Genomic DNA, 14,575 nt, shown 5'->3' with positions numbered 1-14,575 from the left:
TGTAGAATTTATGAAATAGGAACTTATTTTCATTCACAAGGAGAACATCTTGCACTTACACTTACAACCTTGAATGTCACCTACCAAGAATAATAAGGTCTTCCAAAGGTGACAATAACCTAATTCATTTTTTGTCTCCTTGACCAAAACCAGCACATGCTACACATAAGCACACCTTGCCAAGAAGTTTACTCCTGTTTCCTACTCTCTGAAGGAGAAATTTGAGAATCACACCAGTGGGTCTTCCAAAATGAAGATGAAGGCTAGATACTTAATATCCCTGTTATAGATTAGGTATAGAATGCCAAAGGGCTAGTGTAATTGATGTAAATTTAAGTGATATGTTGTTAACGAATTATTTTACTACAAATCATTCTGTTAGGAAATAACCATTATTAAAAATTATTTGACCCCTAGCACTGCACATGATGAAGAGGTGTTCTAGTCTCTGTCTCTTTCTATCTTTCTTTCTTTCTTTCTTTCTTTCTTTCTCTCTCTCTCTCTCTCTTTCTCTCTCTTTTTCTCCACTTCTGCCTTTCTCTTTCCACTTCATAAAATTCATAAAGAGGTATTTAATGAAATTAGAGAATGTATAGTGGAAGCCATTGTGAAGAGTACGCCATCAATATGAATACAATTAATAGCCTTATTTATTACATATTAATGTAAGGCAATGGGTTAAGCATCCAACAACTGTTTAAATGGAATAAAACTAATCTTAGAAACGCATCCTTGGTAAAACATACATGCTGCCTCTCTTCAATTAAGCAGAAAATTACACTATCAAAATTTAGAGAGGGTAGTGTTTCTTAGGGAAATGTCAGTTTGCAAAAGGACTATCAAGAAACTGTTCATATCATCATTATACTTTTTATTTGAACTCGTGACATTCATTGTGCTGTAACATTTTTTGATCCCTTAACGACTTAGGTGAAACACCAACATGGAAATAGAAATTCATACATTTATTTATTTGCATATTTATTTATCACAGGGACTTCACTGATGTTTCTTTTTCTCAGAAAAACAACAACAACAACAAAGATAGAGACACAAGGAATAAGGGAGGGAAAGACAGTAGAACACCAAAGTTTCCTGAAATGAGGCAGGAGCTCAGCTCAAACCCTGGTCATCCTCATGACAAAGCAGGTTCACTATCCTGGTGGTATTTTGCTGTCTTGCTATACTTTTTGTTTATAAAGCATACCATCACTAGATGACAAGGAGGTTGTCATTCTAATCAATCTACAGACCAATAGAAAGACAATTGCTTAAAACTATGCATTTAGTTCTTATCTAGAACTTTCTCATTCATCTGTGTCCTAAAGGGTCCACAAAGGTGACAAGTCAATGATCCATGAGGATACCTGCCTCTTAGTTTCATTTCTGGGGGAATTGAAGAGAAGAACTAGGAAGCATTGACCAAGATATAGGAGAATTAGGAATGGGTATTTTCCAAATTCTCCAAAGAAAAAAGGATAATTATTTATAGGACCCAGAGTTTTTGTTTACATGTTTGGTTTTGTAATAAAAGCAAGTCAAGTATTTGGTCATTCACTTATGGAGATAAGTCTTCTCTAAGATTAAATATGAGGTATATCAAATGGATTTTTGTCTCCTCGAGTTAACAACCACAACAAAAATCTTATTCAACTAAAGCTATGCCCTCAATTAGCTATCAGCTCTCTCCACAATGAAGTGTATTATTATTTTTATTTTATGTATTTTGCGTGTGTTTGTCACTGTAGTATTATGGCTTCATCCAGGTGTTTGTTTTTGTTTTTGGAAGGGAGAGAAAGAAAGAGAGACTATTATTTCTAAGTCTCACCAGTACCATGCAGAGTTAGGGGCTGCAGTCTGGGCTGTGTACATAGCAACATAGGCTCTGTGATCCATATGTGATATATCTTCGCACCCCCTCTAAAGTGAAACTGAAAAAGAACAGTCAGTGACCCAGGAGGTTATGCAGATATAAAAATCTTGACTTACATGTTCAAGGTTCTTATCCCTGCCACTGAATATTCTGGAGCCATAGATGTCATCTCTCTGTGCCTCTCTTACTCTCTCTCATCAATATAATTTTAAAAAGTAGGATAAAAGAAAAAGTCAGCCCAAGTATAAAACTGAAAACTCAGATAACTTTGTCTTTTTTCCAGTTTCAGACATGTTTTAAACTTCAGTGTACAAGTCAATATCTTGACACAAAATTTACCTAATTTCACTTTCAAGAAGTTGTCTGCAATTACACTATCTAATGACCACAGTGAAAAATTGGATTCCTGAGCCCAGTATGTTAGCTCTTTATGTTTCTGTGATAGAAGAGACCAGTTAACAAGACTTCACCCCATGTGACTGTAAATATTATTGATGGCCAAACAGTAATTCTGCCCTCATAAACATCCTTTTGTGCACCTGATCTTGTTACTGTCATAGGAATGACTTATACACTGTGGGATCATGATTCATAGGGATTCTTGTCGTTTGTCTTAATCTTCCATGACATTATAATTTTACTAAACATTCCTCTGGTTCCTACCTTGGCAGAGAGGGAAACGAAAGTATAGAATCATTGATTGTGTATGTTAAGTGCTGTCACCCAATGCCCTCTTCATCCTCTTTCTTGTGAAATCATGTAAAAGTGAAATTCCTTATAAACTCATTTGAGTTTACATATCTTTATCCTCTTTTATGTAAAGTTACACAAAATCAACCTCTTCCATGTAGAATCATTTGAGTTTACATATCTTCAGAACTTTCTAAGAACTCTGACTCCTCTTCTTATCCCCTTCCCCCGAGTTTTCCAATCCGTTTCTGCAGTTGAAGTTATGAAGACTTTGCTCTTAAAAATAAATGAACATATTTTCCATTAGGTAGTGCTTTTCAACCATTCCTGTAAAGTATGGGAAACTAGGTTCTATTACTAAAAAGTTTAATTCAGGATGTCTCTGTGATGGAATCTAAGAACACCTGATCTTAAAACTTTCAGACAAGTTGGGGGGGGGGTTAGCATAATAGTTATGCAAATAGACTCTCATGCCTAAAGCTACAAAGATCCAGGTTCAATCTCCCCCCCCACATCACCATTTGCCAGTGCTGAGTAGTGCATTGGTGGCAACCCATCAATATTCATGTATAGTAGAGAAGCAATTAAAGAAGCCAGCTCCTCCTCCTTCTGTACCCCATGAAGAATTTTGGTCTATATTCCAAGAGAGATAAAAAATAGGGAAGTTTCCAGTGTAAGAGACGGGACATGGAACTCTGGTGTTGGGAATCGTATGGAAGTATACTCCTGTTGTCTTACAATCTATTAATCATTACTAAGAAAAAAAATAAAACATAAATAAATAAATAAAACTTCCAGAGTGGATATTTACTTGATTCTAGAGTTTAGCAGAGTTGTGTGTGTGTGTGGGGGGGGGGGAAACTGCCTTGGAAATTTGAGTTTTTCTCTACTCATTTCTATATAAACAAACATTGAGATTTCATTCTGTATTTATTATTATTATTATTATTATTATTATTATTATTATTATTATCTGCAGGGTTATCACTGGGGCCCGGTGCTGCACTATGAATCCATTGCTCCTGAAGGCCATTTTTCCCATTTTGTTGCCTTTGTTGTAGTTGTTTTTATAGCTGTTGTTGTATAGGACAGAGAGCTATCGAGAGTGGAGGGGAAGACAGAGAGGAGTAAAGAAGGATATACACCTGATGACCTGCTTCATTGCTTGCCAGGAGACCCCCACCCCCACCCTACAAGTGGGAGGCTGGGGGCTTGAATTGGGATCCTGACTCTGTCCCTTGTGCTTTGTGCCATGTGAGCTTAACCCTCTGTGATACCACCCAGTACCCCCTCAAATTGCTTTTTAGCCCCCACATAAGAATGAGATTATCTGATACTCATTCTTCTCCTGGCTTTTTTCATCCATGTTGTACCAAAAGTGAATATTTCATAGTTTCTTATGACTGTGTAGATTACGTACCACAACTTCCTTAATCATTCATCTGTTATTACACACTTAGAATATTTCCAAATATTTGCTATTACAAATAAAGATGTTGTGAACATAGGAATGGGTTGATCTCTTTGGATAGGTTTTTGTTTGTTTACTTTCAGGTAGATGCTTAGGAGAGGATTTTCTGTATCATATGGTAGTTTCTTTTTTGGTGTTTATCATTTATCTATTTATTATTATTATTATTATTATTATTAGTGATTTAATAATGATTGACAAGACCATAGGATAAGAGGTGTACAATTACACACAGTTCCCACCACTAGAGTTCCGTATCCCATCCATTCCATTAGAAGCTTTCCTATTCTTTATCCCTCTGGGATCATGGACCCAGGATCATTATAGGGTACAGAAAGTGAAATATCTGCCTTCTGTAATTGCTTCTCCACTGGACATGGGTGTTGGCAGCTCCATCCATACTCCTAGCCTGTTTCTGTCTTTCCCTAGTGGGGCAGAGCTCTGGAAAGTTGAGGTTCCAGGACACATTGGTGAGGTTGTCTGCCTAGGAATATCAGGTTGGCATCATAGTAGCATCTGCAACTTGGTGGCTGAAAAGCATTAATATATAAAGCAGAAAAAATTGTTTAATAATCAGGAACCTAAAGGCAAAAAATATAGCAGATGAGAGCTAGTAGGCCTATTTTAGGTATAGTCCAAGGGGTCCATAACGTTACTAAGTTTTGCCTGAGCTCAACAGCTAACATGCAGGTGGGATAAAAGTATTGTCTGGAGAGATGGTGTCAGAGTTGGAGATAGGATTAGAAAGCTGGATCATCCAGGGCCCTAATCTGGGAATCCAGGAATTCCTACACAGATGATGACCTAGACCTTTAACAGGTCAGTCTCTCCACTGTCACTGGTCATCTCCACCAGGAACAACATAGTAGATCCTTTTGTGGCCTCTACAGAAACTTACCCTCAATGTGGATCAACAATGGTGGGTACCGCCCAGTTCTCTGAAGGGAGGTTGGGTCAACATATTCTACCACTTGAAGAAGATGGGTTCTGCAATGAGTGCAGCCTAGAATGTTCCTAGCTATGACCACAGCATGCGAGCTCAGACCTACAAGGATGTACATGTCACACAGGCTCCTGCAACAAATATGGGCCCCAGATCAAATCAATAGGGTTTACAGTTAATGATATTTATATACTTTTCCCAGATTTGGGAGCTACTCTCTTCCATATAGTGGTTTTATAATTAATTATTTGAAGAATCTCCAAACTGTTTTCCACAAGGGCTGGACCAATTTATATTCTCACTAGTGGTGTACCCATGACTCAGGAGAGGGAAGGAGGAGCACTAATAGCAAGTGTGGAATTTATTATACTATGGTAGAGAACGAAATACTGTTGGCTTGGCGGAGGGCAGGTATGGTGGAATGTATCTTGGGGAAATGTGGTATTTCACCCTGTATCAATAATAGTCCCATGAGTCAACATTCCTTCAATAAAGTGAAGTTGAAGTTGAAAACAAAGAATAAACTGGGGGGGGAGGGGCAGGCCTTAGCACACCAGGTTAAGTGCATTATGTGAGAAGTGCAAGGACCAGTGCAAAGATCCTGGTTTGAGCCCTTGGCTCCCCACCTGCAGGGAGGTCACTTCATAAGCAGTGAAGCAGTTCTGCAGGTGTCTGTCTTTCTCTCCTCCTCTCGGTCTTCCCCTTGTCTCTTGATCTCTCTCTGTCCTGCTCAACAATAGCAATAACTACAATAATAATAACAACAAGGGCAACAAAAATGAGGAAAAAAATGGCTTCCAGGAGCAGTGGATTTGTAGTGCAAGCACCAAGCACCAGTGATAACTCTGGAGGCAAAAAAAAAAAAAATTATACTACTAATAAGGATTTAGAGGCAATGCACAATTGTATAAGAATATTCCTACTCTTCCATCCAAAAAAAAAATCAGCTTTTTCCCCCCACACGTCCTGTGGAGTAAGCAGAAAAAAAAATCATAGAAGAAGAAATTTCAAAGTTATGATCATTTAAAATTCTTCATTTAAATCTATTTGCATATCAACATTGTCAATTCAATATTTAATGAATTTTACTCTGAGGTGTTGTCAAATACCCAAGTTAGAGAGACCAGTGATATAAATGTATATCTAAGCATGAGATCATTTAGAGATCTAGGTGGTAGGCAAGGGAAAAAAATCCAGTGTCATGCCATATAACCCCAAATATACTATTTATTGTACATAAACTATTTTTAAATTCCGTCAGTAGATCTGTAACTTGAATGTGAGCCACGTAATAAAAGAACAGTGGTTGCTGGTCCTTTGTCCTGGGTCAAATAGATCAACCAGAAATTCTACACAGATTCTGATCTACCAAGTCTCTGCATTTCCAAAGTCCTGTTTAGTTCTATGATCCTAAGTCACTTTAGTTAGCCTCCTACTGACCTATTTCGTATTCTGTTTCCGTTTCTGATTCTCTCCCCTCATTTCTCTTTTGCAGATACTGTTCATGGGCATGATGACCGAGTACTATCATTACTTTTTCACAACCCTGGTAAGCTTATCTTTAAGAAATGTATTCTACACAATTGCAAACACCTCCTCTTTTTTTGTTGTTGTTGTTGTTGTAGTTTTTTTTTTTTTCCAGAGTCAGCACCGCTAGTGTCAAAGGCAGGATATTGTCATGGAGATTTTTCTTACTTTACTTTTCTAACAATCCTCTAAATCCAGAAATGCTGAACAGCAGGTTCCTTTCTTCTTTTTAACTAACCTCAGTGTGTATGCTGCCAAAAAGGGATTAAAATGAAACTTCCATTACATAGGAACCGTTAAAGTGTCAACTATTCAGAAAGAAGCACCAGCTGCATTTTCTGTGTCTATTAGAAGGCACACTGGAGTGAGTCTTGGTTTTATTTGATCTGATGTAGCTTACTTGCCTGTGTCCAGCAGATAGCTGGGTTAGGCAGGGGTCAGCTACCAGGTGCTTTGAAGACCATCCTGAAACGGAAGCTGGCAGGTGCTTTGCACACTTTCTTGCAGCATAAGAAAAATCATGACTCTAAATTTTAGAAGTCTTCAGGAAACTGTAATACTTTACATTTTGAGAGATTATTAGTTCAAGGGGAAACTATTTATGTTTTTTGATCCATCAAAATGATGTGATAGAACTCTTTCAATCCATATTAAAAACAGTTACACGTCCTTATGTACACGTCCGTTCTGACATAGGAGTCTGTAAAGGTGTGTAGGCTAAATTCAATCCAGATTCTGGGGAATCCAGTAAGAGTACCACTTGTCAAATAGTGTAGGCAGGGGGAGACTTCTGAGTGATGTGAATCAAAGAATTTGGAACAAAGGTTAGGCAGCTGACATATGCATCTTGTTGATAGAAATAGCACACTCTAGCTCTGACTTCAGCACCTCTAAGAACAAGACTGAAAGCAGAGAATGTCAGGAGACCAACCAACGCTTTGAGCTGGGCTTGGGCAAGGAATTCCAAAGCTCCCTAAGCCAAAGTTTTTATACACTTTCCTTCTTTTTTGGCATCTTGATTGGATTCCTATGTCGGCACTTACAAGGGAAATCTTTGAAGTGGAAAGATTGTCGCTCTGCTGTCAGCTATGTCCTCCCCCTATCACCCTAAACACTTGAGTATTGCTCATGGTGACATGACACAACTTTCTGCCATCCCTAGATGGACATATCCTGAAAACCTGATTTTGTTAAGCAATCAAACTTCAGAAGGTTGGTTTGCAATAGAGAAGTCTGATGGATTGACACTTTACTCTCACACTTGTGTGTTCTCATTCTTCACAAAATTACACCTTATACTTTCCGCATTCCCTAATGCAAAGAAACCTCAATTTGAAGGCCAACCTAGTTTTTCCTTTAAGTATATTCACTTTAGCATATTGTATTGAAGCTCTTTTAGATTCAGAGTGGATTTAATATGCATGCTGGAAGTTTCTGTCTGATCTTCTGTTACTTGAACAGCTTGTCTTCCATTTGTCTACTGTGCTGGAGGAATTGTTTCTTCATGGACCTTAGTCTATTAATTGACTTCTTTAGGCATTATCTTTTGGTTTTCTCTGCATTCTGGCCTATTTTGCTTTCATAATCTTGGCCTTTCTCTTTTCTTAAAGAAAAGGGAAAATGAGTTACTTAGTGCTAGGGAAAAATATAATAGGTTAAAAGGCATATGCTACTTCTGAGACGGCACTAAGAGTTCAGAGGTAGGCACTTAGAGTTCTATAAACTAAGATAAAGTTATCTGGGGGGAAAGCTGGTAATGCAGGGAAAAGTTATTCAAAAGAGTACATATGTAATCATCAAGCCACTCGTTTTCAGTAGGCAGTGTCATCAGTGATAATGCTATCTTAAATTGTACTTCCATAGGGCATTTACATTGTTAGGAAGATTTTTCTTCCATTAAATGTTATTTTGAAAGTGTGTATTTTACTTAAAATGGAGATGTTTTAAAGGCATATTTTAGATTCTCACCATTTGTTGAAAAAATAATTGACCTGTATTGCACAAGACTGTTCTAAATGTGCATCAACTTATAAACTTCTTATTTAATTCAGGCTCATCTATAAGGAAAGTGGGTTGTGGGTTATGAACTGACTTTTTTTTCTCTCTAAAACACTGTCTGAAAGGAAATGAATTCTTTTAGTAAGCTGCTCACATCTGCACAACTATAGTTTCCTTTGTCAGTGGTGGGTTTTGTTTGTGTTTGTTTTCTTTTGTTTTTTGGATGGAGGAAGAGAGAAACCACAGAATCAAAGTCTCCATTAATGTGGCTGTTGCCAGCCTCAAACTACCCTGGTGAGCTATTTGACTGCCCCTAAATTCTCTAGTTTATCCTCCAGGGAGAACTTTATTTCTTCCTGTTAGGAGTCTGTGCGCAATAGTCAGCCTTCATGCTCTCATGGTATGGGATATTTTCTGTAAGCCAGCCTATAGAAGTTTCTTGTCTGTGGTCCAGGAGGTGGCACAGTGGCTAAAGCACTAGACTCAAGTATGAGGTCCCGAGTTCAATCCCCAGCAGCACATGTACCAGAGTGATGTCTGGTTCTTTCTCTCTCTCCCATCTTTCTCATTAATAAATGAATGAAATCTTTAAAAAAATAAGTTTTTTGTCATGAGGGATCTCTTTACCAAACACATATGTAGTTTCCAAAGTACACTTCCTTGGCAATTCCTGGGGTTGCCCAAGGTAGTAAACTGTGATGGAAAAGATGGCAGCCCCACATGCAGGGGGCTCGCTTTACAGCGGTGAAGTAGGTCTGCAGGTGTCAATCTTTCTCTTCCCCTATCTTCCCTTCCTCTCTCAATTTCTCTCTGTCCTATCCAAAAAAAAAAGATGGCAGTGATTTTCACAAATGGATTTTCGAGAAGGTAGTCACATCACCACTTGAAACTTCAGTCTCCTCATCTATCATTGAACACAATGATACCTTCTAAGTCTTCAAAAATACCTCACAGAAATAATCCTTTTTCTTCTCAGAAAGGCATATGCTATAATTGACAGCCCAGTTCTTCCTCTTGCTGTAGCCAGACTCTGATGGTATTGCCCACACACCCCCAAAGGGAGATGAAAACTAGAACTGTTTGTTGTTTTAGTGTTTCTCAAGCAGAAAGCAAATGAGAAAACTTAAGAAATGTTCTTGTATAGAAGCAATGTGATAATGGCTGCCATTATTGTTTCAACCAGTATGTTGCTTCTGCAATCATTCATTCTCTGCCCAGAGAACACTGAATGCATTAACTCTACTTTTATTGTTTTCAATACCACACAGGACTTATTTGCTTTAGATCTGGAACTCTATAGGTACAGTGGTGTTAACATGACTGGGTTTCGGCTGCTTAATATCGACAACCCTCATGTGTCATCCATCATTGAGAAGTGGTCCATGGAGAGACTACAAGCCCCACCCAGGCCTGAGACTGGCCTTTTGGATGGCATGATGACTGTAAGTAGTATCCTTCCTTCCTTCCATCCTTTCTTTCTTTCTTTCTTTCTTTCTTTCTTTCTTTCTTTCTTTATCCCTTCCTTCCTTCCTTCCTTCCTTCCTTCCTTCCTTCCTGTCTTCTTTCCTCCCTTCTTTTCTATCTTTCTTTCTTGGCATTGGGAAATAAATTCATATTCTTGATCATGATACTGTTATGCAGTCTCCTGGGCCCAATATGTGTACTTATTAGAGAGAAAGAGAGGGGGGGAGGGAAAAACTGAGAGGAAACAGAAAAACCGCTCTACAGTCCACAGATTTCCCCCTAGTATTGCCCATGGGGCCTGGATTTAAACCCACAGTTTTTTTCATGGCAGACTATGTACTGTACCAAGTAGGCTATCTTCCAGTATGCTTTTCAACTTTCTGACTGCATTTGTCTCAAATAAAGAAGCTGGCAAGAGTGACCACTACTGTCAGCCAAATGGAGACAAAGCAGATACAAGAAAAAGGCCAGGTGGATAGTGTTTTGCTCCTGAGAAATGTTGCCATGGGACAGGAGACAGAGAAAGAAGAGGAGCCAATTGCCCCTAAACACTATGCAGAACCAGTTCTCCTTACTTGCTCCTGCCTCATCTCTGCCAGCAGGACAGGTGGAAGGATGCCAGATTGGCATGCAGTGAGTACGTTCACATTCTTCTTACATACGGGCACACCTTTGCAGAAGCTGACAGTGCTTCACTCTTGCCATATGTCGCTCTGGAAGCAGATGCCAAGCCTGCTTCCTGACAAGGGAGAAGGATGCTGCCAACCAGATAAATTGCAGACAGCCTCTTCAGAGATCTTCTCACTAACATCATTTGTCTTTTGTTGTCCAATTCGCCTACCCACATTTTGCTTCTCAAATGAAGCTTCTCATGTGATGAAGAAAAAAAAATTTTTTTTGATGTAGGAACTGTTTCTTCTAAGAGAAGAGATTGGGACTGCAGGCAGGTAATAGCACTTTAAATTGGTGTAGTATGTCATTCTCTCTTCCCATCATGGGGCGAGGCATTCCTGCTTTTAAGACACAATTTGCTATTAACTGAAATGTAGCAAGCAAGCATCTCCCAGAGAAATGAACTTGATTTTCCTCCTTTTTTCTACTGTTATTTTAAGGAGGAACACATTAAAAGAAGAAAGAAATGAAGGAATTATGTGGTCCTTCTTAAAAAATATATTTTACTTAATATTAAATAAATAAAGACAGAAATTGAGAGGGGAGGGGAGGGGAGGGCCAGAGAGACACCCGACACCCACAGCCCTGTTTAGCTATCCATGAAGTTTTCCCATTGCAGGTGGGGACCAGGAGACTGAACCTGAGTCCTGTGCACTGTGGTGTGTGTACTTAACCAGATATGCCTCCTCCTGATCCCTAATTATGTATTTCTTGATGAATCCATGTTCAAGTTCCTCCCCAACTGTTTTCCAAATTTGAAACAACTCAAAATACATGAAGTGATATGAAAGATAATGATGGAAAACATTTTGATACAAATGAGAACTGAATTTGAGAGAGAGAGAGAGAAAATAAGAGGAAGAGAGAGAGATTAAATTTGAAAGAGACGTTAGTGTATTTTTGTCTTCTTCCTTTTGGATTTGTACTTGTTTTGCATTTTGACATGGTTTAAAATTTGCTTGCAATAAACACTACATCACAGGATGAGATCTCAAATATTTTTTACCTGCTCTTGGTATGTATCACTGAACGAGCTACAATTTGGAGCTATGTTTACTGAAAGTTTGGACTCATGCCAGACATTAAATATTCATTGCAAGTATGGCTTAATTAAAAAAAAAACTGTTGTGTCCAATTATACTGACCTGAAATAACAGTTAGTGCATATTGACTGAGATGAAGAAAACTATTGAACAAGGGACATATATAAGGTCATGAAATTTATACGCAGTTGAGCTAGATATCCTTTCCAACCCCATCTCTAAGACTGATGTGGAGGTTAAGGCTAATGATAGATTTATGGGTAGGAAGTATGTCAGCTCTAAGTCCCACTAGATGAAAGAGGTTCTGTTATGCTTTCAACTCATTATTATCCCCTTACCTAAGAGATTTTTCTAGGCTCTGTTTTAATTGTTGTCATAAACTTATTGTTATCAAATGTTCTACTCTGAAGCAAAACACTTTATTGAGTGGGGGTGGGGGGCAGACAAAAGGCAACTCAATGTACTCTAAGGAGAAGGAGATTAACACGTTGGTGGGCATGGAGTGGCAACACACAATTGAAAGGGAGATGGAATAGCTTGCTTAAAATGTACAGTCTTATAAGCCAACATATCCTTAATGAAAATACATCTTAAAATGTTGAAGGACTGGGGAGATTGTATACTGGTTATGCAAAAGACTCATGCCTGAGACACTGATGTCCCAGGTTTAATCTACTGAACCACCAATTGTCAGAGCTGAATAATGTTCTAGTCTCTTTCTCACTCTCTCTTTCTTTGTATTGCTCACTCATCAAAATAAAATAAAATAAATGTTTAAAGAAGAGGTGAACATGGCAAAATGGAGACACTATAGCTTTAAAAATATATAAACAATACACTGTGAATTATAAAAATGAAAATGAAGGTTTATCAGAATAGAAGAAGGTTGCTGGAAAGTGGGCAGATTAAGATTAGCCATGTCAGAGCATGTCAACACTACTTTAAAAAATTAATGACTGCAGCCTAAGAAGAGAGTTTACTTGGTAGAGTGTGGAACTTGTATGACTGAGGTTCCCATTTCAATCTCTTGTGCTGTGTTCTCTCTCTCTCTCTCTCTCTCTCTCTCTCTCTGTCTCTCTCTCTAGATATTTCAGTAAACCTTTGATCACTAGAAAATGGAGTGCAAAAGCCTACATATAAAGTTTTGAGTGTAATCCCAAGAAGCCTAATCTTTATAATTATTTTTCCAAAGAGTTAGATATATTATGGAATATGTGCTCTCATATAAATTGTAGACTATATTTCATGAAAAAAAATGTAAGTAAAGTTCTGGAATATGAATTCTTCTGAGTCAGGCACACAAAGCCTATGTCCTGAAACCCAGGCATAGTGCTAAGAATTCTATGCTCTTCAGTTGCCTCTATGCTAGAATTCTTTCTTTTATACCGACACCAAAAACAGACAGACAAACAAACAAACAAAAACCTCTTTTGCTTCTTTTTTTTTTTTTTTTTTAACCAGAGTACTAGTTACTTCTGGCTTTCTGGCTTGTGGTAGTTCAGGGTCTTGACTGGAGCTTCATGTATGAGAATCTTTTTTTAAAATTTCTTTTTAAGTACATTTTTCTCTAGATTTCCTTTATTATTACTTAACATGACAGAGAAATTGAGAGATGTGGGTAGAGAGGGAGGGACGGAGGGAGAGAGAGAAAGAAAAAAAGAGAAGGAGACTGCTAGTGAAACTTCCCACCTGCAGGTAGAGGCAGGGACTTGGGACCAAAGACTTGAACAAGTTCTTGTTCATGGTAATTTGTGCACTCAAGCAGGTGTGCCACTAGCAGGTCAGTCTTTTGGTTTCAGTTCATTAGTTCTAAATTTCTTAAATCTTTGCATGATTAGCATTTCACAGTGCAAGCTATTCCCTTTTCACATTCACTCAAATGCTCCTTTACCAGGCAGACTGTGTATGAACCCTCTCTCTAATGCAGGAACATATATCCCTGGTATTATCTGTCCCCCAATATGTTCTCCTATTCCCAGTAGTCCTTATAACCTAATATGCAACATTTTGATTTCTTTGTTCAGTAATGTTCCCTACAAAGATATAGACTCCATGAGAACAGAGACGTGTGTGTGTGTGTGTGTGTGTGTGTGTGTGTGTGTGTGTACACTCAGATGCTCTGTCCCTGGCAATGGAAAGATCCTGGCAAAAAACAGATTCCCAGTAAATGTGTATTTAATAATGGAATGCATGTGTTAATTAAATCTAACTTGCACTTCTAAGACTCAAGCTGAAAAATATTCAGATAGTCCTGAAACAGTTCCAAAGTCCAAGAGAAATTCTATAGAGAAGGAATAATTATTGAAGATAATGATTATTATAAAGCCATAATGTTATTTTAAAAATAGGCACCATGATATTTAAGTAAATTGTCAGATTTTCAGACTCTGCAATCCTCTGTATGTCTTCTACTCTTCTAGGTAAAATTCCTTATAACCTTTCTATGCATGTTATCTGTATATGAAAATGTCATATGGTATAGTAATTTCTCTTTAAAAGATTTGTGTTGTGACTTCCCTCTTAACTGTTATCCTTTTTAGTGCATTTAACTTTCATAAAATATACTGCACTAAAATATCTTGAAAGATGGTTATTATATATGGCAAAACATAACTAAATCTGAAAACAAAAATAATTTGTGTCCAAGTCCAAAGAAAATTGACTCTAGACTTAATGGTACCTGCTATTGGCAAATTGGTAGTCCTTCAAAGAAGAGCAAAGGACATTCTGAAGGACCATGGCAGCATCCTTATGCTACCTCATTCAAAACAGCCCATCTGTTATAGGAGGCATGTTTCACTGTGTATGTAGTCTAAAATGGCCCCTTCTGTGGGACCAAGATGAGCTGTTACTACCAGTTGGGTAACCCAGGAAGGTTTGTTCACTCAAAAGAC

General features: G+C 38.0%; 1 protein-coding gene across 5 annotated transcripts in view; it reads left to right on the top strand.

Annotated features, from left to right (window-relative positions):
• GRIK1 (glutamate ionotropic receptor kainate type subunit 1) overlaps positions 1-14,575 on the top strand; it is a 519,153-nt gene that overhangs the window by 359,649 nt on the left and 144,929 nt on the right. For all 5 annotated transcript variants that reach the window (XM_016190588.2, XM_060198591.1, XM_060198592.1 and 2 more), the window contains exons 5-6: positions 6,473-6,526; positions 9,771-9,944. In XM_016190588.2, coding sequence (XP_016046074.2) covers positions 6,473-6,526; positions 9,771-9,944 — 228 coding nt within the window. The remainder of the gene's footprint in view (positions 1-6,472; positions 6,527-9,770; positions 9,945-14,575) is intronic.

Source organism: Erinaceus europaeus, chromosome 9, assembly GCF_950295315.1.
Source record: "Erinaceus europaeus chromosome 9, mEriEur2.1, whole genome shotgun sequence".
NCBI lineage: Eukaryota > Metazoa > Chordata > Mammalia > Eulipotyphla > Erinaceidae > Erinaceus > Erinaceus europaeus.
This window is presented reverse-complemented; position numbering and strand designations above follow the sequence as displayed.